Here is a 17658-nt window from a genome sequence, read left to right as displayed (position 1 = left end):
CGATATGCATTGATATGCGGTCATGCGCGTGCACGATGAGAGTGCATCGTTTGAGCAGAAGAGGATGAATGAAATTTTGGAAGCAAATCGAGATGCATCGGTTTTTCCAAGATACAGCTTATATTTTTAATATAGAATGTATTTTTTATTTATTAACAAGTGTTGTCAACCTGTTTTTGGCGCATAATTTAATCGAGCTACATAAAGTAAGCCTTAGCAACGGATTTGCGGATGTGTACACTTACACTACAACTCAGTGTATCAGGTGTGCAGATGAAGCTAGTGGTGCGCCCTCAGAAAGCGCGAGAAGCAAAACAAACATTTTATTCCTCACTGAGTTTTAAATCTAAAGTATGGCAACATTATGGATTTAAGGATGGACGACATGACAGGACAGATGCAATTTGCAAAATGTGCCGCGCATCTGTAAAATACGCGGGCAGTACGACTAATCTGAAATCTCACTTGAAGCGGCGCCACGGTGTTGTTGTGAAAGCATCTTCCAGTGTTCCTGCATCCCCGGCTTTCGCACTGCTTCAACCAGCTCCAAAAGTGGTGAGAAAAGCATTGCAAGTTTTTTTTTTCCACACGCAACAGTTTTGTGCGCTCTACGCCCAGGAAATGCCACTCTGCGCCCCCTGTCGGGTGTTATTATAGTTACACCCATCTGAGAAGATGGTTCCCTCTATGGAGAAGTTTCTGTTCCTTGGCTTGTGGATCTTTTTGAACAACTATTTCGTTCTACTTTTGCCTTTTTATATATGAACTTTAGTTTTCTAAGACCGTTTCTTCCACGTAGAGTTTGCGTTGAAGCTTTTATCCCTCTGGATTTTTTATTTTTATTTTATTTTATTTTTTATTTTTTTAGATTTTTTCCTACTGAGAGCTATTGAGAAAAGACTAAAAAGACTAGTTTTATTTTCCTTTTTGGAGCAGTTTTTATTGAATGACATTTTTTTCTCCCTGAGACTGTCCTTTGCTATTGTATGAATAAACTGTAAAGGACCTGCAACTGTGTCTCTTCTGTTTCCCCTGATCAGATCCCTGACAGTTGTATTACATTTACTAGCAACTGTATCTGCCCATTAACATTCACTCTTAGATAATGTTGTAGCAACACAAGCAAACATTATAAACTTGATACTCATTTTTTTAAGGTCAAAAATTTATGCTGAAGCTGTTTTCCTGTTGGTTGGATCGGCACAGGAATCTGATCATGTGGTTTGATGTGTTTGCAGATTAACAGCTACAGTTGGTTGTTTGTGCTCAAGACGTGTATCATAATTCACGAGAAAATGTCAGATCAGTTAAAATGGCTGATTTTCATGATTTTAAGGAGTTGGATGAGTGAGCGGAAACTGGTTAGAGGAGGGTTCACAAACAAGCAGATAAATATCACCGTTCAGTCAGGAGTGTTCTCACACATTTTAAGACTTTACATTCTGTGAACCAACAAAGAAAATGCTTCTCAAATTAGTCTTGTTCTGTTTGTGGCGTCTGCTTGGTGAGTTTTAAATGATGTCTTCGGCTGCTTCTGTTTTGGTACTAGTAGTAGTTTGGCTACATTTTAAAATTATGTTTAAATTTAGATGTACACACTTTAGTTGTGGATATTTTTAAGTTATTGAAGTTATTTTAAAGCTTTAATCTGACTTTTCTTCAGGTGTGTTTGGTGATGATAAAGTGAAATTAGTGAAGGAGGGGGATTCAGTGACCCTAAACTCTGGTCTCACTGAAGTGAAAGATACTGATCTGATTCTGTGGTGGTTCAGGGATGAAGACACTTTAATAGCTGAAATTAATGTAACGACTGACAGCATCTTTGTATTTGATAATGTTCTTGATGGGAGATTCAGAGACAGACTGAAACTGGACAATATAACTGGATCTCTGACCATCACAGACGCCGGAACCGAACATGATGGAGATTACAAACTACTGGTAATTGGAGCAAAATGGGCAGTTGACTGGTTCAGTGTTTCTGTCTGTGGTGAGTCTGGGTTCTTTTTATATTTACATATTGTGTTTTATTACAGAACATAAAACACTCATAAATGCAATGCACTAACAGAAGCTAAAGCCATTGATCAGATGTTTATGTTATTCCCTATCTTAGCTCATCTCCCATTTCCAGTAATCAGCAGAAATTCTTCCCAGTGTCCTTCATCCTCATCTTCATCAGTGCAGTATTGTTCAGTGCTGTGTTCAGTGGTGAATGTGAATCACGCGACTCTCTCCTGGTACAAAGAAAACAGTTTATTGTCCAGCATCAGTGTGTCTGATTTCAGCATCAGTCTCTCTCTACCTCTGGAGGTGGAATATCAGGACAACAACACCTACAGCTGTGTGATCGACAATCCCTTCAGCAACCTGACCCAGCTTCTGAACACTAGTCAACTCTGTCGCACGTGTTCAGGTATGGCAGTTCTAATATTGACATTTATTCACTACGCTGATATCAGTTTGTTGATCTTTATCTTCTCGGCCAACACATCACAGAATTGGCCAGTCTTATTTAGGGTGAGCTACTAGGAGATAGTATATAAAATAAGCCATGTCCTACTTGCGGTCACCATGTTTTTTCTTAGCTTTTTTGAGATTAAAGTTTCATCTATTTTTAAGAATTATGAATTGGAGAGGGAACATCGAGAGAGTCAAAAAAGGCACATATTTTGTTGTGGTCTAAAGGTTAGAGCAGGGACATACACACTCAGTCCTGGAGGGCTGGTGTCCTGGAGAGTTAGCTCCTGTCCTAATCAAACCCACCTGAACAAGCCAATCAAGCTCTTATTAGGTATACTAGAAACTTCCAGGCAGGTGTGTTGAAGCAAGTTGGAGCTAAAGTCAGTAGGACACCGGCCCTCCAAGAGTGACTTTGGACACCCCTGGGTTAGAGTGTTGAACTTGATGGGAGTCAAATGACAAGACTCTCTTGACACCTCTTACACTTGGATTGCCCATGCCCATCACAAAAAGAGTTGTCCACTTCCACTGCAGAAAGAGTTGTCCATTCTTACAGCTGAAAGAGTTGTTCATTTCTGTCATAGAAAATCTTGTCTCACTCTCACCACAGGAGTTGTCCATTCCAATCAAAGAAAGAGTTATCTCACTCCAATCACAGATAGAGTTGTCTCTCTCCCACCCCAGAAAGAGTTGTCCATTCTTACAGCAGAAGGTGTTGTCCACTTCCATCGCAGAAAGAGTTGTCTTGGTCCCACCACAGAAAGAGTTGTCTCAGTCCTACTGCAGAAAGAGTTGCCTCGCTCCCGCCACAGAAAAAGTTGTCTTAGTCCCACCGCAGAAAGAGTTGCCTCACTCCCCGGCAGAAAGAGTTCTCCATTCCCATTGCAGGAGTTGTCTCAGTCCCACCACAGAAAGAGTTGTCTCACTACCAGATAGAAAGAGTTGTCCGTTTCCACAGTATAAGGTTTTGTCCACTCCCACCGCAGAAAGAGTTGCCCATTCCTATCACAGAAAGAGTTGTCCCAGTCCCACTGCTGAAAGAGTTCTCATTCTTAAATAGAAAGAGTTGTCTCACTTCCACCGCAGAAAGAGTTGTCTCACTTCCACCGCAGAAAGAGTTGTCTCACTTCCACCGCAGAAAGAGTTGTCTCACTTCCACCGCAGAAAGAGTTGTCTCACTTCCACCGCAGAAAGTGTTGTCTCACTTGCACCGCAGAAAGAATTGTCAATTCCTATCATAGAAAATCTTGTCTCGCTCTCTCCCCAGAAGCTGTCCATAAGAGTTCCCACTCTCACAACAGAAAGAGTTATCTCACTCCCACTGCAGAAAGAGTTGGCCATTCCCGTTGCAGAAAAAGTTGTCTCACTCTCAGATAGAAAGACTTGTCCATTTCCAGAGCATAAGGTTTTGTCCACTACCATCGCAGAAAGAGTTGTCCATTCCCACCACAAAAAGAGTTGCCCATTCCTATCTAAGAAAGAGTTACCACTCTTCAATAGAAAGAGTTGTCTTACTTTCATCTCACTCCCCCATAGAAAGTTTTCTCTCTCTCACCACAGAAAGAGTTGTCTCACTCCCACCCTAGACAGATTTGTCTCACTATTACTTACTCCTTTCTACTCCATAAATGGTTGTCCATTTTTACAACTGACAAGAGTTGTTCACCCCCATAGCCGAAAGAGTTGTCCACTCCCACAGAAGAAAGTGTTGTCCATTCCTATCATAGAAAAAAATGTCTCACTCTCACCACAGAAATAGCTGTTCATTCCGACAGCAGAAGGTGTTGTCCACACCAACAGCAGAAAGAGTTGCCCATTCCCATCGCAGAAACAGTTGTCTCACTCTTTGATAGAAAGAATTGTCTCAGTCACACTACAGAAGGAGTTGTTTTGCTTCCATCGCAAAAGGAGTTGTCTCACTGTCTCACTGCCACCACATAGTTTTTCCATTCCACCGCAGAAATAGTTGTCTCAGCCCCACCACAGAAAGTATGGTCTTAGTCCCACTACAGAAAGAGTTGTCTCAATCCCCCTATAGAAAGAATAGTCTTGCTCCCACCGTAGAAAGAGTTGTCTCATTCCTAAACAAGGTGTAGGTAAGGACCTAAATGTGTAGGACCTAAATGTGTTGACCTCGTTTACAAAACACATTTAACTCTTGTATTTGTTCTTCAGACTCTGTTCACTGCTGTGGTCCAACTGAAGCTGTGATCCGATTGGTCCTTTCTGCTCTTGTGGGAATGGCTACTGTCTTTATTGTGCTTTATGACATCAGATCCAGACGATCAAGCACAAATTCACCTATAACAAATCAGAATAATGAAGTAATATGACTGCTTTTTTAATAATTTCATCTTCATTTGGTTTTAATTTCATGATCTTGATTGTTCTGATGCAGTTCTAGTGAGTGTTTTTTATAAATACTTAAAATTATTAATTACATTTTTTTACATAGTTACATAGACAGTTTTTTTTTCATGTTTCTCTTTTTGTAGTATTTCTCTAAAATAACACAGAGATCTTTCTTTACTCTGCATTTGTAAGATGTATTTGCTTGTCTTATTCAATAAAGTTTTCTCTATCTAAATTTAAGGAGTCTTGCCATTTTTTGAAATTTCATTATGTTGAGTGCCCTCTAGAGGAATTACACAGTTCAGCAGAGCAAAAATGTGCATCTGCATGTTCTGCACAAATTCACAAACCACAAACGTAAATCATGTAATTTTAACTTATTTTTAATGGCTTTATATTTTCATCTTTCCACCCTGAAAGATTTCAGAACAGACACTACATTAGTGCTATTAAATGTGTGTTGAAATGAAAGATGGCTTATTCACAGATTTATCCTTTTTAACACATGTAGGTCTTTCAGATCACTCATAGCACACTTTATCCTGTCTTGTCCTCTGAAATGTTTCCGTTTTACAGTGCAATCAACACAACACTAAACACCAGAGGATGCAGATATCAAATCAACACTCATGAGGCGTTTCTCTCTTCTGCTCTTTCCATATAAGGCCAGAATTCATCTAAAAAAAGTAAGATCAGCACATTTTATGATGTTAAAGAAGATTGTTGAGTGAAAGGAAACTGAGGTTATAGGAGGGCTCGCATTAAATCAGATAAACATCTCAATTCAGTCTGGAGAATGTTCAGACATTTTCAGGGCTGCCATCTTGAGCTCTTCAGTGAACTGATGAAGAAAATGTTTCTCAAGTTAGTTTTGCTCTGTTTGTGTCGTCTGGTCATTGGTGAGTTTTTAATCTATTTTTGTTACAAGTCTTTTAGCGATGGATACAGTGTTTAATTTTTCTAAAAAAAATTTTTAATTTGCCCCTTATTTTTAAAACACTTAAACAGCCACAGCAATAATTTTCATTGTGGTATCTGGAGTGAAAGTTTTCTGTGTGTAATGTTGATATCGACTTCAGTTCCTGCAAATGAGAGTTTTATTCAGAATCAGCACAAAGGGATTATTAATATACACATTTTATAAGTTGAGGCATTTGAAGTCGCCATGAAATCAAAATGTACTCTGTTTTATATGCATATAGTAGTTCTTGTTGTAAACAATGTATCTGGGCTTTTCATTGGTTTGTACAAATGAACTTAAATCAAATAACCTTCCCTCTGCTTTAAAACAACTTTCTTCACTTCCTGGTCATGTTATTGCTTTAGCGTAGACATATCAGTGGTTGTCTCGTTTCTGTTCTGAATTTTCCGTCAGTCAATCTTCCTTCATTTTGTTAGCAACGTCATCTTTCAACAATTCAATTGGTTCTCAAAGTACAAATCCTGCACTCTCCTTCATTTTGTTCTAATTTCAAGTGTCAAGTAGATGTACGTCATGATAGAGGGAAAAAAGAAAAATCTTAAATTCCTTATCAGGGCAACTTTAAGCTGAGAATCTTTGAGATATTTTTAAAATTTTATTAATATTGATCTAAATCAGACCAGTTGTTTAATCTTCATCAAGGATCTTCCACCCTTCCTGAATACAACATTCAATACCATACTCTGGAACGAGTCTGCTCTTTAGTCAGGGGTTGAATAGCAAAATTTGCTTAGTCAGAGGAGAATAGCCAGACTGGTTCCAGCTAATAGAAAGGCAACAGTGACTCAAATAACCACTCGGTATGCAGAAGAGCTTTTCTAAATGCACAACACATTCAACCTTCAGGCGGATAACCTATAGCAGCAGAAGACCACACCGGGTGTCAGCTAAGAACAGGAAACTGAGGCTACAATTCACGCAGGCTCACCAAAATTGCTGCATCCTGCCTTGTATCAATGGTTCAGGCTGGTGTTGTAATGGTGTGGGGGATATATTCTTGGCACACTTTGGGTCCATTAGTACCAACTAAGCATCGTGCCAACCTGAGTATTGTTGCTGATCATGTCTATCCCTTTATGACCACAGTGTACCTTCTGATGGCTACTTCCAGCAGGTTAACACACCATGACAAAGCGCAAATGATCTCAGACTGGTTTCTTGAACATGACAATGAGTTCACTGTACTCAAATGGCCTCCACAGTCATCCAATGGAGCACCTTTGGGATGTGGTGGAACAGGAGATTCGGATCATGGATGTGCAGCCGACAAATCTGCAGTAACAGCGTGACGCTATCATGTCAAAATGGACCAAAATCTCTGAGAAATATGTTCAGTACCTTGTTGAAGGCAAAAGGGTTCTAACCCGGTAAAAAGTGACCAGTGAGTGCATATGAGTACAGACCTTGTACCAGTGCATACTCTGATACCAGTCACTGTTGTTCCACCGGATGGAGGAATCCTCAAACGTTACAGCTGTTGATCAATGTATCAGAGAGAGTGTGGAACTCATGTCCATCTACAGAGAGCTGTACAAAGAACCAAGAGGTTTGCAGTTCCCAGTAGATTAAAAACACCCATCTACCAACCTGGCAACAGAGTTTGGATTTCTATCTGGGTCTAACCGGGTCTGTGCCACCACCTGTCTTCTAAGGGCGTACTCTCACTTGGCATGGTTGCCCCCGACAGCCTGCACTCACACTACATCTTTACCTACCGAACCTGAGCACGCCTACGTCATCGATGATGCGAATGTTCAGTTTAACAGGAAGAGAAGCTCTCTCGCTCTGAACAGTGGAGATTGCATTAGTTATATTGTCTTAGTTGTTTGGGATGCAGTGACACACAACAAATATTTTGCAGAACAAATTCACAACTTTTGATGTTTATAAATATTCATAAAATCCTCGTGCTGCAGGTATTAGGAGGTTTGCTGAAGGTGCAGCTGTCGTGCAGCGAAGGGTTTGCATATTTAATAATAACATCGCTCTTCACTGTCGTCTGCTTCGCAACAACCTAAGCCAAGCCCCACTCCCCCCAGCTCTTCCCTTTTGTCCACGGCTCCTTCACTCACAACCTTTTTAGTAACGAATGTTTGCGTTCATTAAAAAGTAAGTATGATTAATGAATCCATATGAAACAGGCCTGTTGCGTCTTTAGTTTTTGGCTCAGGTGCGCTTTGCACTCACACTACAAATGTACCGTGCCACAGCCCAATCGAACCATGCTCTGGCACACCTCTTCCTTTCGAGCCATGGCCAGCCAACTGAACTGTGCCTGAGCCCAATTCAGAACACTCACACTTCTCAAACGAACTGAGAAGTGCGCCAGGGCATGGTTCGGATAGCATAGTGTGAGTGCGCCCTAAGAAGCTGAGTTCCTGCTTCATAAGTCCATTCACATAAGTAGATCAATGAGGTCTGCTACCAACTTCAGCCCCCCACTACCACCACACCCACTGCATTTACCCAATATTTCATGTTTCACTGCATAATGTCATCTCTCCCTCTGCCACAGAAGACCCCACAGTTAAGACGAATCCCCTTTCACTAGAACTCTATACACCAGTGGTCACCAACCTTTTTAGCCAAAGACAAGATCTACCCTTTTCAATTACTAACAGAAAAAGGCTACAGATCTCATTTGCATTTGCAGCTCATGACCTTTGATTTAACACCAGTTTAACCTACTTTTTTTTTTTAATTGATGCCATTTGGAGGGAAGAAAAAGCTGTTGTGAAAGGGTTTCGGGAGCTGTCCCTAAAAGAGAGGGAGTACTGTCAGGCATTCACTTTCAACTATTCCCCCACCTAAATCCCAGCACCCAAGATCACCGTCACCTGAATTCCCCGTCTCATCCTACTGTGCTGTGACATTATGATTAGCTCCAAAATATTATTCACTTCTCATTTAAATGATCACAAGTATTTTAGTGATTACATTTAAAAGACAACATCATTTGATTTAAAGCTTTATTCTGTCCATATCTGTTCTGCAGGTGGGATTAGGGATTATGAAGCTACTGTGGGAGATTCAGTTACTCTCAGGTCTGACCTCACTGATCTACAGAAGGATGATCAGATTAAATGGTTTGCATATGAAGATATTTTAATAGCAGAAATCAGTAAACAGACCAACAGATTCTCTGTATATGATGATGTTCTTGATGGGAGATTCAGAGACAGACTGAAACTGGACAAGAAAACTGGATCTCTGACCATCACAGACATCACAACTGAACATACTGGAGTTTATAAACTACAGAACAAAGAGATTATCCTCAGGGCAGTCTATCTTATTGTCTATGGTGAGTTAAATGGTAGTTTCACCTATTTATTTTCTTTTGTTTTTGCGCGCAATATTAATCAACACAAAATGTTTCGTCTAGTTTTAGTCAACAAAAATTGTATTTTAGTCTTTTATTAATGCAATTCTGTTTAACCCAGTCAATGTAAGTATCTAGTAGTAGTGTTGTCAAAAGTATCGAGTTCGATACCAATCAATACCTAGAATTTTAAACTACTAACACTAACATTTGAGCGTTTTATACCTTGTAAAGTTTTAATTTTATTAATTTAAGTTACATTAACACTCATTTTTTGTCGATTCAAGATTTAGTTAGCTAAAGGTCCGAGCATTTCAGTCTTATTCTAGTCAGAATTATCCATGACTATTTTCGTCTAGTTTTTGTCGACAAAAACTGATAACATTTAGTCTAGCTTTAGTCAACGAAGATTGTATTTTAGTTTCTTTTAGTAATGCAATTCTGTTTAACCCGGTCAATATAAGTATCTAGTAGTAGTGTTGTCAAAAGTATCGAGTTTGATACCAATCGATACCTGGAATTTTAAACTTCTAACCCTAACATTTGAGCGTTTTATACATTGTGAAGCTATCGTTTTAGTTTTTTAAACATTTTAATCACATTAATACTTTATTTTTTGGTCTATTCAAGATTTAGTTAGCTATAGGTCTGACCATTTCAAACTTATCCTAGTTAAAATTATCTATGACTCTTTTCGTCTAGTTTTAGTCGACAAAAACTGATAATAGTCTAGCTTTAGTCAACGCAGATTGTGTTTTAGTCTCTTTTAGTAATGCAATTCTGTTTAACCCAGTCAATACAGTATAAGTATCTAGTAGTAGTGTTGTCAAAAGTATCGAGTTTGATACCAATCGATACCTGGAATTTTAAACTTCTAACCCTAACATTTGAGCGTTTTATACATTGTGAAGCTGTCGTTTTAGTTTTTTAAACATTTTAATCACATTAATACTTGATTTTTTGGTCTATTCAAGATTTAGTTGGCTAAAGGTCTGAGCATTTCAAACTTATCCTAGTTAAAATTATCCATGACTCTTTTCGTCTAGTTTTAGTCGACAAAAACTGATAATAGTCTAGCTTTAGTCAATGAAGATTGTATTTTAGTTTCTTTTAGTAATGCAATTCTGTTTAACCCGATCAATATAAGTATCTAGTAGTAGTGTTGTCAAAAGTATCGAGTTTGATACCAATCGATACCTGGAATTTTAAACTTCTAACCCTAACATTTGAGCGTTTTATACATTGTGAAGCTGTCGTTTTAGTTTTTTAAACATTTTAATCACATTAATACTTTATTTTTTGGTCTATTCAAGATTTAGTTAGCTAAAGGTCTGCGCATTTCAGTCTTATCCTAGTCAAAATTATCCATGACTCTTTTCGTCTAGTTTTTGTCGACAAAAATTGATAACATTTAGTTTAGCTTTAGTCAACGAAGATTGTATTTTAGTTTCTTTTAGTAATGCAATTCTGTTTAACCCGGTCAATATAAGTATCTAGTAGTAGTGTTGTCAAAAGTATCGAGGTTGATACCAATCGATACCTGGAATTTTAAACTTCTAACCCTAAAATTTGAGCGTTTTGTACATTGTGAAGCTGTCGTTTTAGTTTTTTAAACATTTTAATCACATTAATACTTTATTTTTTGGTCTATTCAAGATTTAGTTAGCTAAAGGTCTGACCATTTCAAACTTATCCTAGTTAAAATTATCTATGACTCTTTTCGTCTAGTTTTAGTCGACAAAAACTGATAATAGTCTAGCTTTAGTCAACGCAGATTGTATTTTAGTCTCTTTTAGTAATGCAATTCTGTTTAATCCAGTCAATACAGTATAAGTATCTAGTAGTAGTGTTGTCAAAAGTATCGAGTTTGATACCAATCGATACCTGGAATTTTAAACTTCTAACCCTAACATTTGAGCGTTTTATACATTGTGAAGCTGTCGTTTTAGTTTTTTAAACATTTTAATCACATTATTATTTTATTTTTTGGTCTATTCAAGATTTAGTTAGCTAAAGGTCTGCGCATTTCAGTCTTATCCTAGTCAGAATTAACCATGACTCTTTTCGTCTAGTTTTTGTCGACAAAAATTGATAACATTTAGTCTAGCTTTAGTCAACGAAGATTGTATTTTAGTTTCTTTTAGTAATGCAATTCTGTTTAACCCAGTCAATATAAGTATCTAGTAGTAGTGTTGTCAAAAGTATCGAGTTTGATACCAATCGATACCTGGAATTTTAAACTTCTAACCCTAACATTTGAGCGTTTTATACACTTTTTTAAACATTTTAATCACATTAATACTTTATTTTTGGTCTATTCAAGATTTAGTTAGCTAAAGGTCTGACCATTTCAAACTTATCCTAGTTAAAATTATCGATGACTCTTTTCGTCTAGTTTTAGTCGACAAAAACTGATAATAGTCTAGCTTTAGTCAACGAAGATTGTATTTTAGTCTCTTTTAGTAATGCAATTCTGTTTAACCCAGTCAATACAGTATAAGTATGTAGTAGTGTTATCAAAAGTATTGAGTTCGGTATCAATCGATACCATTTGGTTCGAAACTGAAATTTTAAAAACTTCCATATCCTGCTAGCATTCATAAACATTGCTGATTGGAAATCAGTTTCACCTGTTTATTTATTTATTTACTGCGCACAATATTAATCAACACTAAATTTTGCTTTATTTGTGTCCTTTCTACTGTTTTACTTGTTAATTTGTCTTATATTTATGGTTTTACTCTATTAGTACAGAATTTAAATTCAGACTGTAAATTCTTAGTTTGCAAATATTAATATTTTTTTTCTTTGTGTGTTTTTTGCTAAAGATCAAATACGAGTATATAAGGGAAAATCAGTCACTCTGAGCTCTGGTGTTACCAAAATGAAGGATGATGATCAGATTCAGTGGAGGTTTGGAACAAAAGAGACTTTAATAGCAGAAATCAATAAACAGACCAACAGATTCTCTGTATTTGATGATGTTCTTGATGGGAGATTCAGAGACAGACTGAAAATGGACAATAAAACTGGATCTCTGACCATCACAGACACCAGAACTGAACATGCTGGAGTTTATAAAGCACAGACCAACAATAAAATCTACACTGTGAAACTTGCACTTTGGAGTGAGTTAAATATCAGTTCCAATTTAATTATTATTAATTAACACAGTTACTAATACAAACATGTTCTAAGTTTCGCTAATTTATTATTTAAAATTCAAATGTAAATTTTCTTTCGTAAACCATCAAATGACCGTCTTAATCTGTCTCTGTTGTTCATAATCTGTTTCTTTCCTGAGTGTTAGGTGAAACAGAAGAGAATAAAGTGTTTGTGGAAATGGGGGATTCAGTTACTCTGAACACTGATTATATTAACATCATGAATGATGATCGGGTTCAGTGGAGGTTTGGAGATGGAGGCACTTTAATAGCAGAAATCACTAAACAGACCAACAGATTCTCTGTATTTGATGATGTTCTTGATGGGAGATTCAGAGACAGACTGAAACTGGACAAGAAAACTGGATCTCTGACCATCACAAACATCACAGCTGAACATGGTGGAGTTTATAAACTACAGACCAACACTGAAGTCAACTCTGTTACACTCGAAGTTTATGGTGAGCTGAACGCTAGCTTCATCTGATTTATTTTTAATCAGCACAAAGATGCAATTAATTACCTGTCTTGCTTTTCTGTTTGTTGTTTTACGATATACATTTCATATGTAAATTGACTTTTGTAAACATAAAATGAGCACATTTATCTATGTTATTCATACTCTTTTTTTTTTTTTTCTCTGTGTGTTTGGCGATACAGTGAACAGGAAGGAAGTGTCTGTGAAAACAGGAGAGTCAGTCACTTTGCACACTGGTTTCACTGAAATTAAGGATGATGATCTGATTCAGTGGAGGTTTGCAAATATCCACTCACTGATAGCTGAAATCAATAAACAAACCAACAGATTCTCGGTATTTGCTGATGGTCCTGATGGGAGATTCAGAGACAGACTGAAACTGGACAAGAAAACTGGATCTCTGACCATCACAGACATCACAACTGAACATGCTGGACGTTATAAACTACAGAGCGACTATCTTCATATTTCTTTCTATCTCACTGTCTTTGGTGAGTTACAATTGTGTTTCATCTGATTCAACATGTATAACACTAATCCACACACTATTTTGCGTATTTTATTAAATCAAGCTTTCAGAAACAAAAATGGAGCATTGTAAACATATCAAGTCCTCTTTGCACAGCTGATTTAAAGCAGCTCTTAAGCATGTCTGTGTCTGCTTAGACTTTAGTGTAATGACGTGGTACCGAATTAATTGAACCTAACAAATACCAGCTCTGACCATTTGAATCTCTCGTATTCAAGGCAACTTTAGTATCCAATGCTGTTTTGGTTCAGTGTAAATAAAATGCAAAGCAGTGTCATTGTCATGGCAACCCGAAGAATGCCTGTCTGTTTTAGCCAAATAGGCCCTAAGTCATCATCAAGAGCAGCCGACAGCTACTGTAGCTCTCTGCAACTCCAGCGTGATCTCACGAGAAAACGTAAGTATTTTGCGTTTTGTCAGCTCAGTGGCTAATTTGTACGAATTCGTATGAGTTCAGTCTTACGAAAATGTACGATTTTAAAAAGGAGGCGTGGCACCTAACCCCACCCCTAACCCCAAGCGTCATTGTGTGATGGGCAAATCATATTAAATTGTACGAATTAGATCATACAAATTCATACAAATTAGCCACTAAATCAAAAAGTTACGAATTGCCGTGAGATTGTGTTGGTGACTCTCACATGATCGCCCACTTAAGCTTAGCAGGGCTGCGCCTGGTCAGTACCTGGATGGGAGACCACATGGGAAAGCTAGGTTGCTGCCGAAAGTGGTGTTAGTGAGGCCAGCAGGGGGCACCCAACCTGCGGTCTGTGTGGGTCCTAATGCCCCAGTATAGTGACGGGGACTCTATACTGCTCAGTGAGCGCCACCTTTTGGATGAGACGTTAAACCGAGGTCCCGACTCTCTGTGGTCGTTAGAAATCCCAGGATGTCCTGCGAAAAAGAGTAGGGGTTTAACCCCAGCATCTTGGCCAAATCTGCCCACTGGCCTCTGTCTATCATGGCCTCCTAACCCTCCCCATATCATAAATGGCTTCATCACTCTGTCTCCTCTCCACCGATCAGCTGGTGTGCGGTCTGGTGCAAAATGGCTGCCGTCGAGTCATCCAGGTGGATGCTGCACGCTGGTGGTGAATGTGGAGAAGCACTTTAAGTGCCCAGAAAAGCGCTATATAAATGTAAAGAATTATTATTATTATTATTATTATCAAGAGGTTTTCGTTTCGTTATGTTATTTTTAGTTTACGTTTATGCAATTTCTACCTTTTTTAAGGCTAGCCTATTTCTGAAACAAGTAGGCTATGCTGAATTTTGAACGACAGAGGACCGAGGCGTAGCTGGAGAGAATAAAGAGCTCAACGTACAAACGTGAGAGTGACGCGTGAAAAAAAGAAACAAATGATTCTTTCAGCAACCTGAAAGATGAACAAACTGCCATTTTTAATTAATATATATAACTGCATCACAATATGAACAATAAATGATCACAGCTTTCAGTTTAAGTCTTACTATGTGAATGTTGATAATTGTTCTCATTGTGTGTTTGATGATGAAGATGAAATACAAGTGGATAAGGGAAATTCAGTCACTCTGAGCTCTGGTGTCTCTGAACTGAGGAATGATGATCAGATTCAGTGGAGGTTTGGATATAAAGACACTTTAATAGCAGAAATCAATAAACAGACCAACAGTTTCTCTGTATTTGATGATGTTCTTGATGGGAGATTCAGAGACAGACTGAAACTGGACAATAAAACTGGATCTCTGATCATCACAGACATCATAACTGAAAATGCTGGAGATTATAAAGTACAGATCAACACTGAAATCAACACTGTTAAACTGAGAGTTTTGGGTGAGTTAAATATTAGTTTGATCTGATTTATATTTTAATCAGCACAAAGACACAGTTTTTAACCCAAACCTGCTTTTGTTTTTGTTGGTTTATTATATTAATTTCAAATGTAATATTACTTTTGTAAATCATCAAATGGCCGTCTTAATCTGTGTCTGTTAATCATGATCTGTTTCTGTTTCTTCTCTGTGTGTTTGGTGATACAGGAGACGATAAAGAAGTGTCTGTGAAAATGAGAAATTCAGTCACTCTGAGCTCTGGTGTCTCTGAACTGAAGAATGATGATCAGATTCAGTGGAGGTTTGGAGATGAAGACACTTTAATAGCAGAAATCAATGTAGCGGCAAACAGATTCTCTGTATTTGATGATGTTCTTGATGGGAGATTCAGAGACAGACTGAAACTGGACAATAAAACTGGATCTCTGATCATCGCAAACACCACAACTGAACATGCTGGAGTTTATAAACTACTTACCAACTATATTATTGTTTATTTTGATCTCATTGTCTATAGTGAGTTATAAATGGGCTTCATCTGGTTTCCTCTTTTAATCACCAGCTGTAGTTTTAATCCACAAAGTTCTTTGCTGTTTTTGTTTATTTTCTGTTGTTTTGTGATATTAAAATACATTTTCAGACACAACAATAGAGCTTTAATGATCCTAATCTGACAAAAACCCTGTTTCTGTGTTTATTGATGCAGAAGAAATATCAGTGATGGAGGGAGATTCAGTCACTCTAAACTCTGATCTCACAAAATTGAACAAATACAAGCAGATTGAGTGGAGGTTTGGAGATGAAGACACTTTAATAGCAAAAATTAATAAACGAACCAATAGTTTCTCTGTATTTGATGATGTTCTTGATGGGAGATTCAGAGACAGACTGAAACTGGACAATAAAACTGGATTTCTGATCATCACAGACACCAGAACTAAACATGCTGGAGTTTATGAATTATCTATCAACTTTAAGAAAATACAGAGTTTCATTCTCACTGTCGGTGAGTTTAATATTGGTTTCACAGGTTTTATTTATTCAGAAACAGATCTACACTAATGTCTGATCATTTAAATGTTGTTTTCTGTCTTCTTCAGTCTCTTGATTTCTCCTCATTTCTCTTTATTCTCTGGTGTTTTCAGCTCTGCCTGTTCCTGTCCTCATCCTCAACTCTTCTCAATGTTCTTCATCCTCATCTTCATCAGTGCAGTATTGTTCAGTGCTGTGTTCAGTGGTGAATGTGAGCGCTGTGAGTCTCTCCTGGTACAAAGGAAACAGTTTATTGTCCAGCATCAGTGTGTCTGATCTCAGCATCAGTCTCTCTCTACCTCTGGAGGTGGAATATCAGGAGAAAAACACCTACAGCTGTGTGATCAACAACACCATCAGCAACCAGACTCAACATCTGGACATCAGTCAACTCTGTCCCACATGTTCAGGTACAGCAGAGCTGATATTAGTGGATGGCAGTGCTGATATGAAGCTTTATTGACTGATCTGAGCTCAGTTTGATGTGTTTGTTCCTCAGGCTCTGTTCACTGCTGTGGTCCTACTGAAGCTGCGATCCGATTGGTCCTCTCTGCTCTGGTGGGCGTGGCCACTGTCATTATTGTGCTTTATGACATCAGATCCAGAAGAGCTGAACAAGATCAAGCACATATTCACGCATCACAAACCTGAATGATGATGTCAGAGAACTGCTTTCAGTCATTTCAGCTTCATTTATTTTGAAGATTTTAGATGAACCTGATGGTTCTGATGCAGCTCATGTGAGGGTTTGACAGAAATACAGCAGCAGACTTCAAATACAAAGCTTTGCTTTCATTTAGTTCAGTACAACAGGCTTTACTAATGAACATTTTATATATGATTGAATTTTTCATGTTTGTTTTGTAGTGTTACTATTTTACAGATTCAGTTTGATTTATTGTTTATATTTCTCTAAAATAAGACACAGATCTTACTTCACTGTGCATTTGTCAGATGTATTTGCTTGTCTTCATCAATAAAGTTTTCTCTGTCTAAATGTAAAGTCTCTTCATGTTGTATTTGATTGTGTCGAGCGCCCTCTGGAGGAGTAAAACAGTTGAGCAGAGCAGAAATCTTCATCTTCATGATCTGCACAAATTCACAAACATAAATCATGACGTCATTTCACTTATAATCTTCATTTATTTGTAATGGCTTTATGTTTTCATTTGCTGATCTTTCCACCCTGAAAGATTTCAGATCAAACTGCAACTCGAGCATTAGTGCTATTAAATGTGTGTTGAGATAAAAGATGGCTGATTCACTGATTTATCCTCTTTAACGCTTACAGGACTTTTAGATCACTTCTTATTACACTTTACCCTGTCTTGTTATTATTGTGCCGATCAGATGTCCATCCTATCAAGATCCTTTCATCGATAATGTTTATGTTGTCATTTAAGCTCTCTTTATACTGATAAAAGTATTATTATTATTGTTAAAACTCGAGCTGGACATTTCCCCGTTTTACAGAGCGATCACACACACCGTAAAAACCCAAGTTAGTACACTTTGTTGCAG

The 17658-nt window shown here is 37.8% G+C and overlaps 2 protein-coding genes across 3 annotated transcripts; both read left to right on the top strand.

Annotated features, from left to right (window-relative positions):
- The first annotated feature begins 1283 nt into the window (after window positions 1-1283).
- LOC137488895 (uncharacterized) lies at window positions 1284-5053 on the top strand. Its single transcript, XM_073937041.1, has 4 exons — window positions 1284-1504; window positions 1664-1990; window positions 2117-2416; window positions 4639-5053. Exons 1-4 carry the CDS (start codon window positions 1462-1464, stop codon window positions 4794-4796), a joined length of 828 nt encoding a protein of 275 aa, XP_073793142.1. The 5' UTR covers window positions 1284-1461; the 3' UTR covers window positions 4797-5053.
- Window positions 5054-5607: 554 nt separating this feature from the next.
- LOC137489036 (uncharacterized) lies at window positions 5608-17140 on the top strand. 2 transcript variants are annotated; one of them, XM_073937036.1, is made up of 10 exons: window positions 5608-5714; window positions 8793-9101; window positions 11948-12247; window positions 12430-12744; window positions 12944-13252; window positions 14807-15106; window positions 15313-15621; window positions 15812-16111; window positions 16251-16547; window positions 16637-17140. In XM_073937036.1, exons 1-10 carry the CDS (start codon window positions 5612-5614, stop codon window positions 16786-16788), a joined length of 2694 nt encoding a protein of 897 aa, XP_073793137.1. In that variant the 5' UTR covers window positions 5608-5611; the 3' UTR covers window positions 16789-17140. The 2 variants fall into 2 exon arrangements, with proteins under 2 accessions (XP_073793137.1, XP_073793138.1); XM_073937037.1 differs by lacking the exons at window positions 5608-5714; window positions 8793-9101 and adding an exon at window positions 9396-9422.
- Window positions 17141-17658: the final 518 nt, after the last annotated feature.

Source organism: Danio rerio, chromosome 22 (genome assembly GCF_049306965.1).
Source record: "Danio rerio strain Tuebingen ecotype United States chromosome 22, GRCz12tu, whole genome shotgun sequence".
Lineage (NCBI taxonomy): Eukaryota > Metazoa > Chordata > Actinopteri > Cypriniformes > Danionidae > Danio > Danio rerio.
This window is presented reverse-complemented; position numbering and strand designations above follow the sequence as displayed.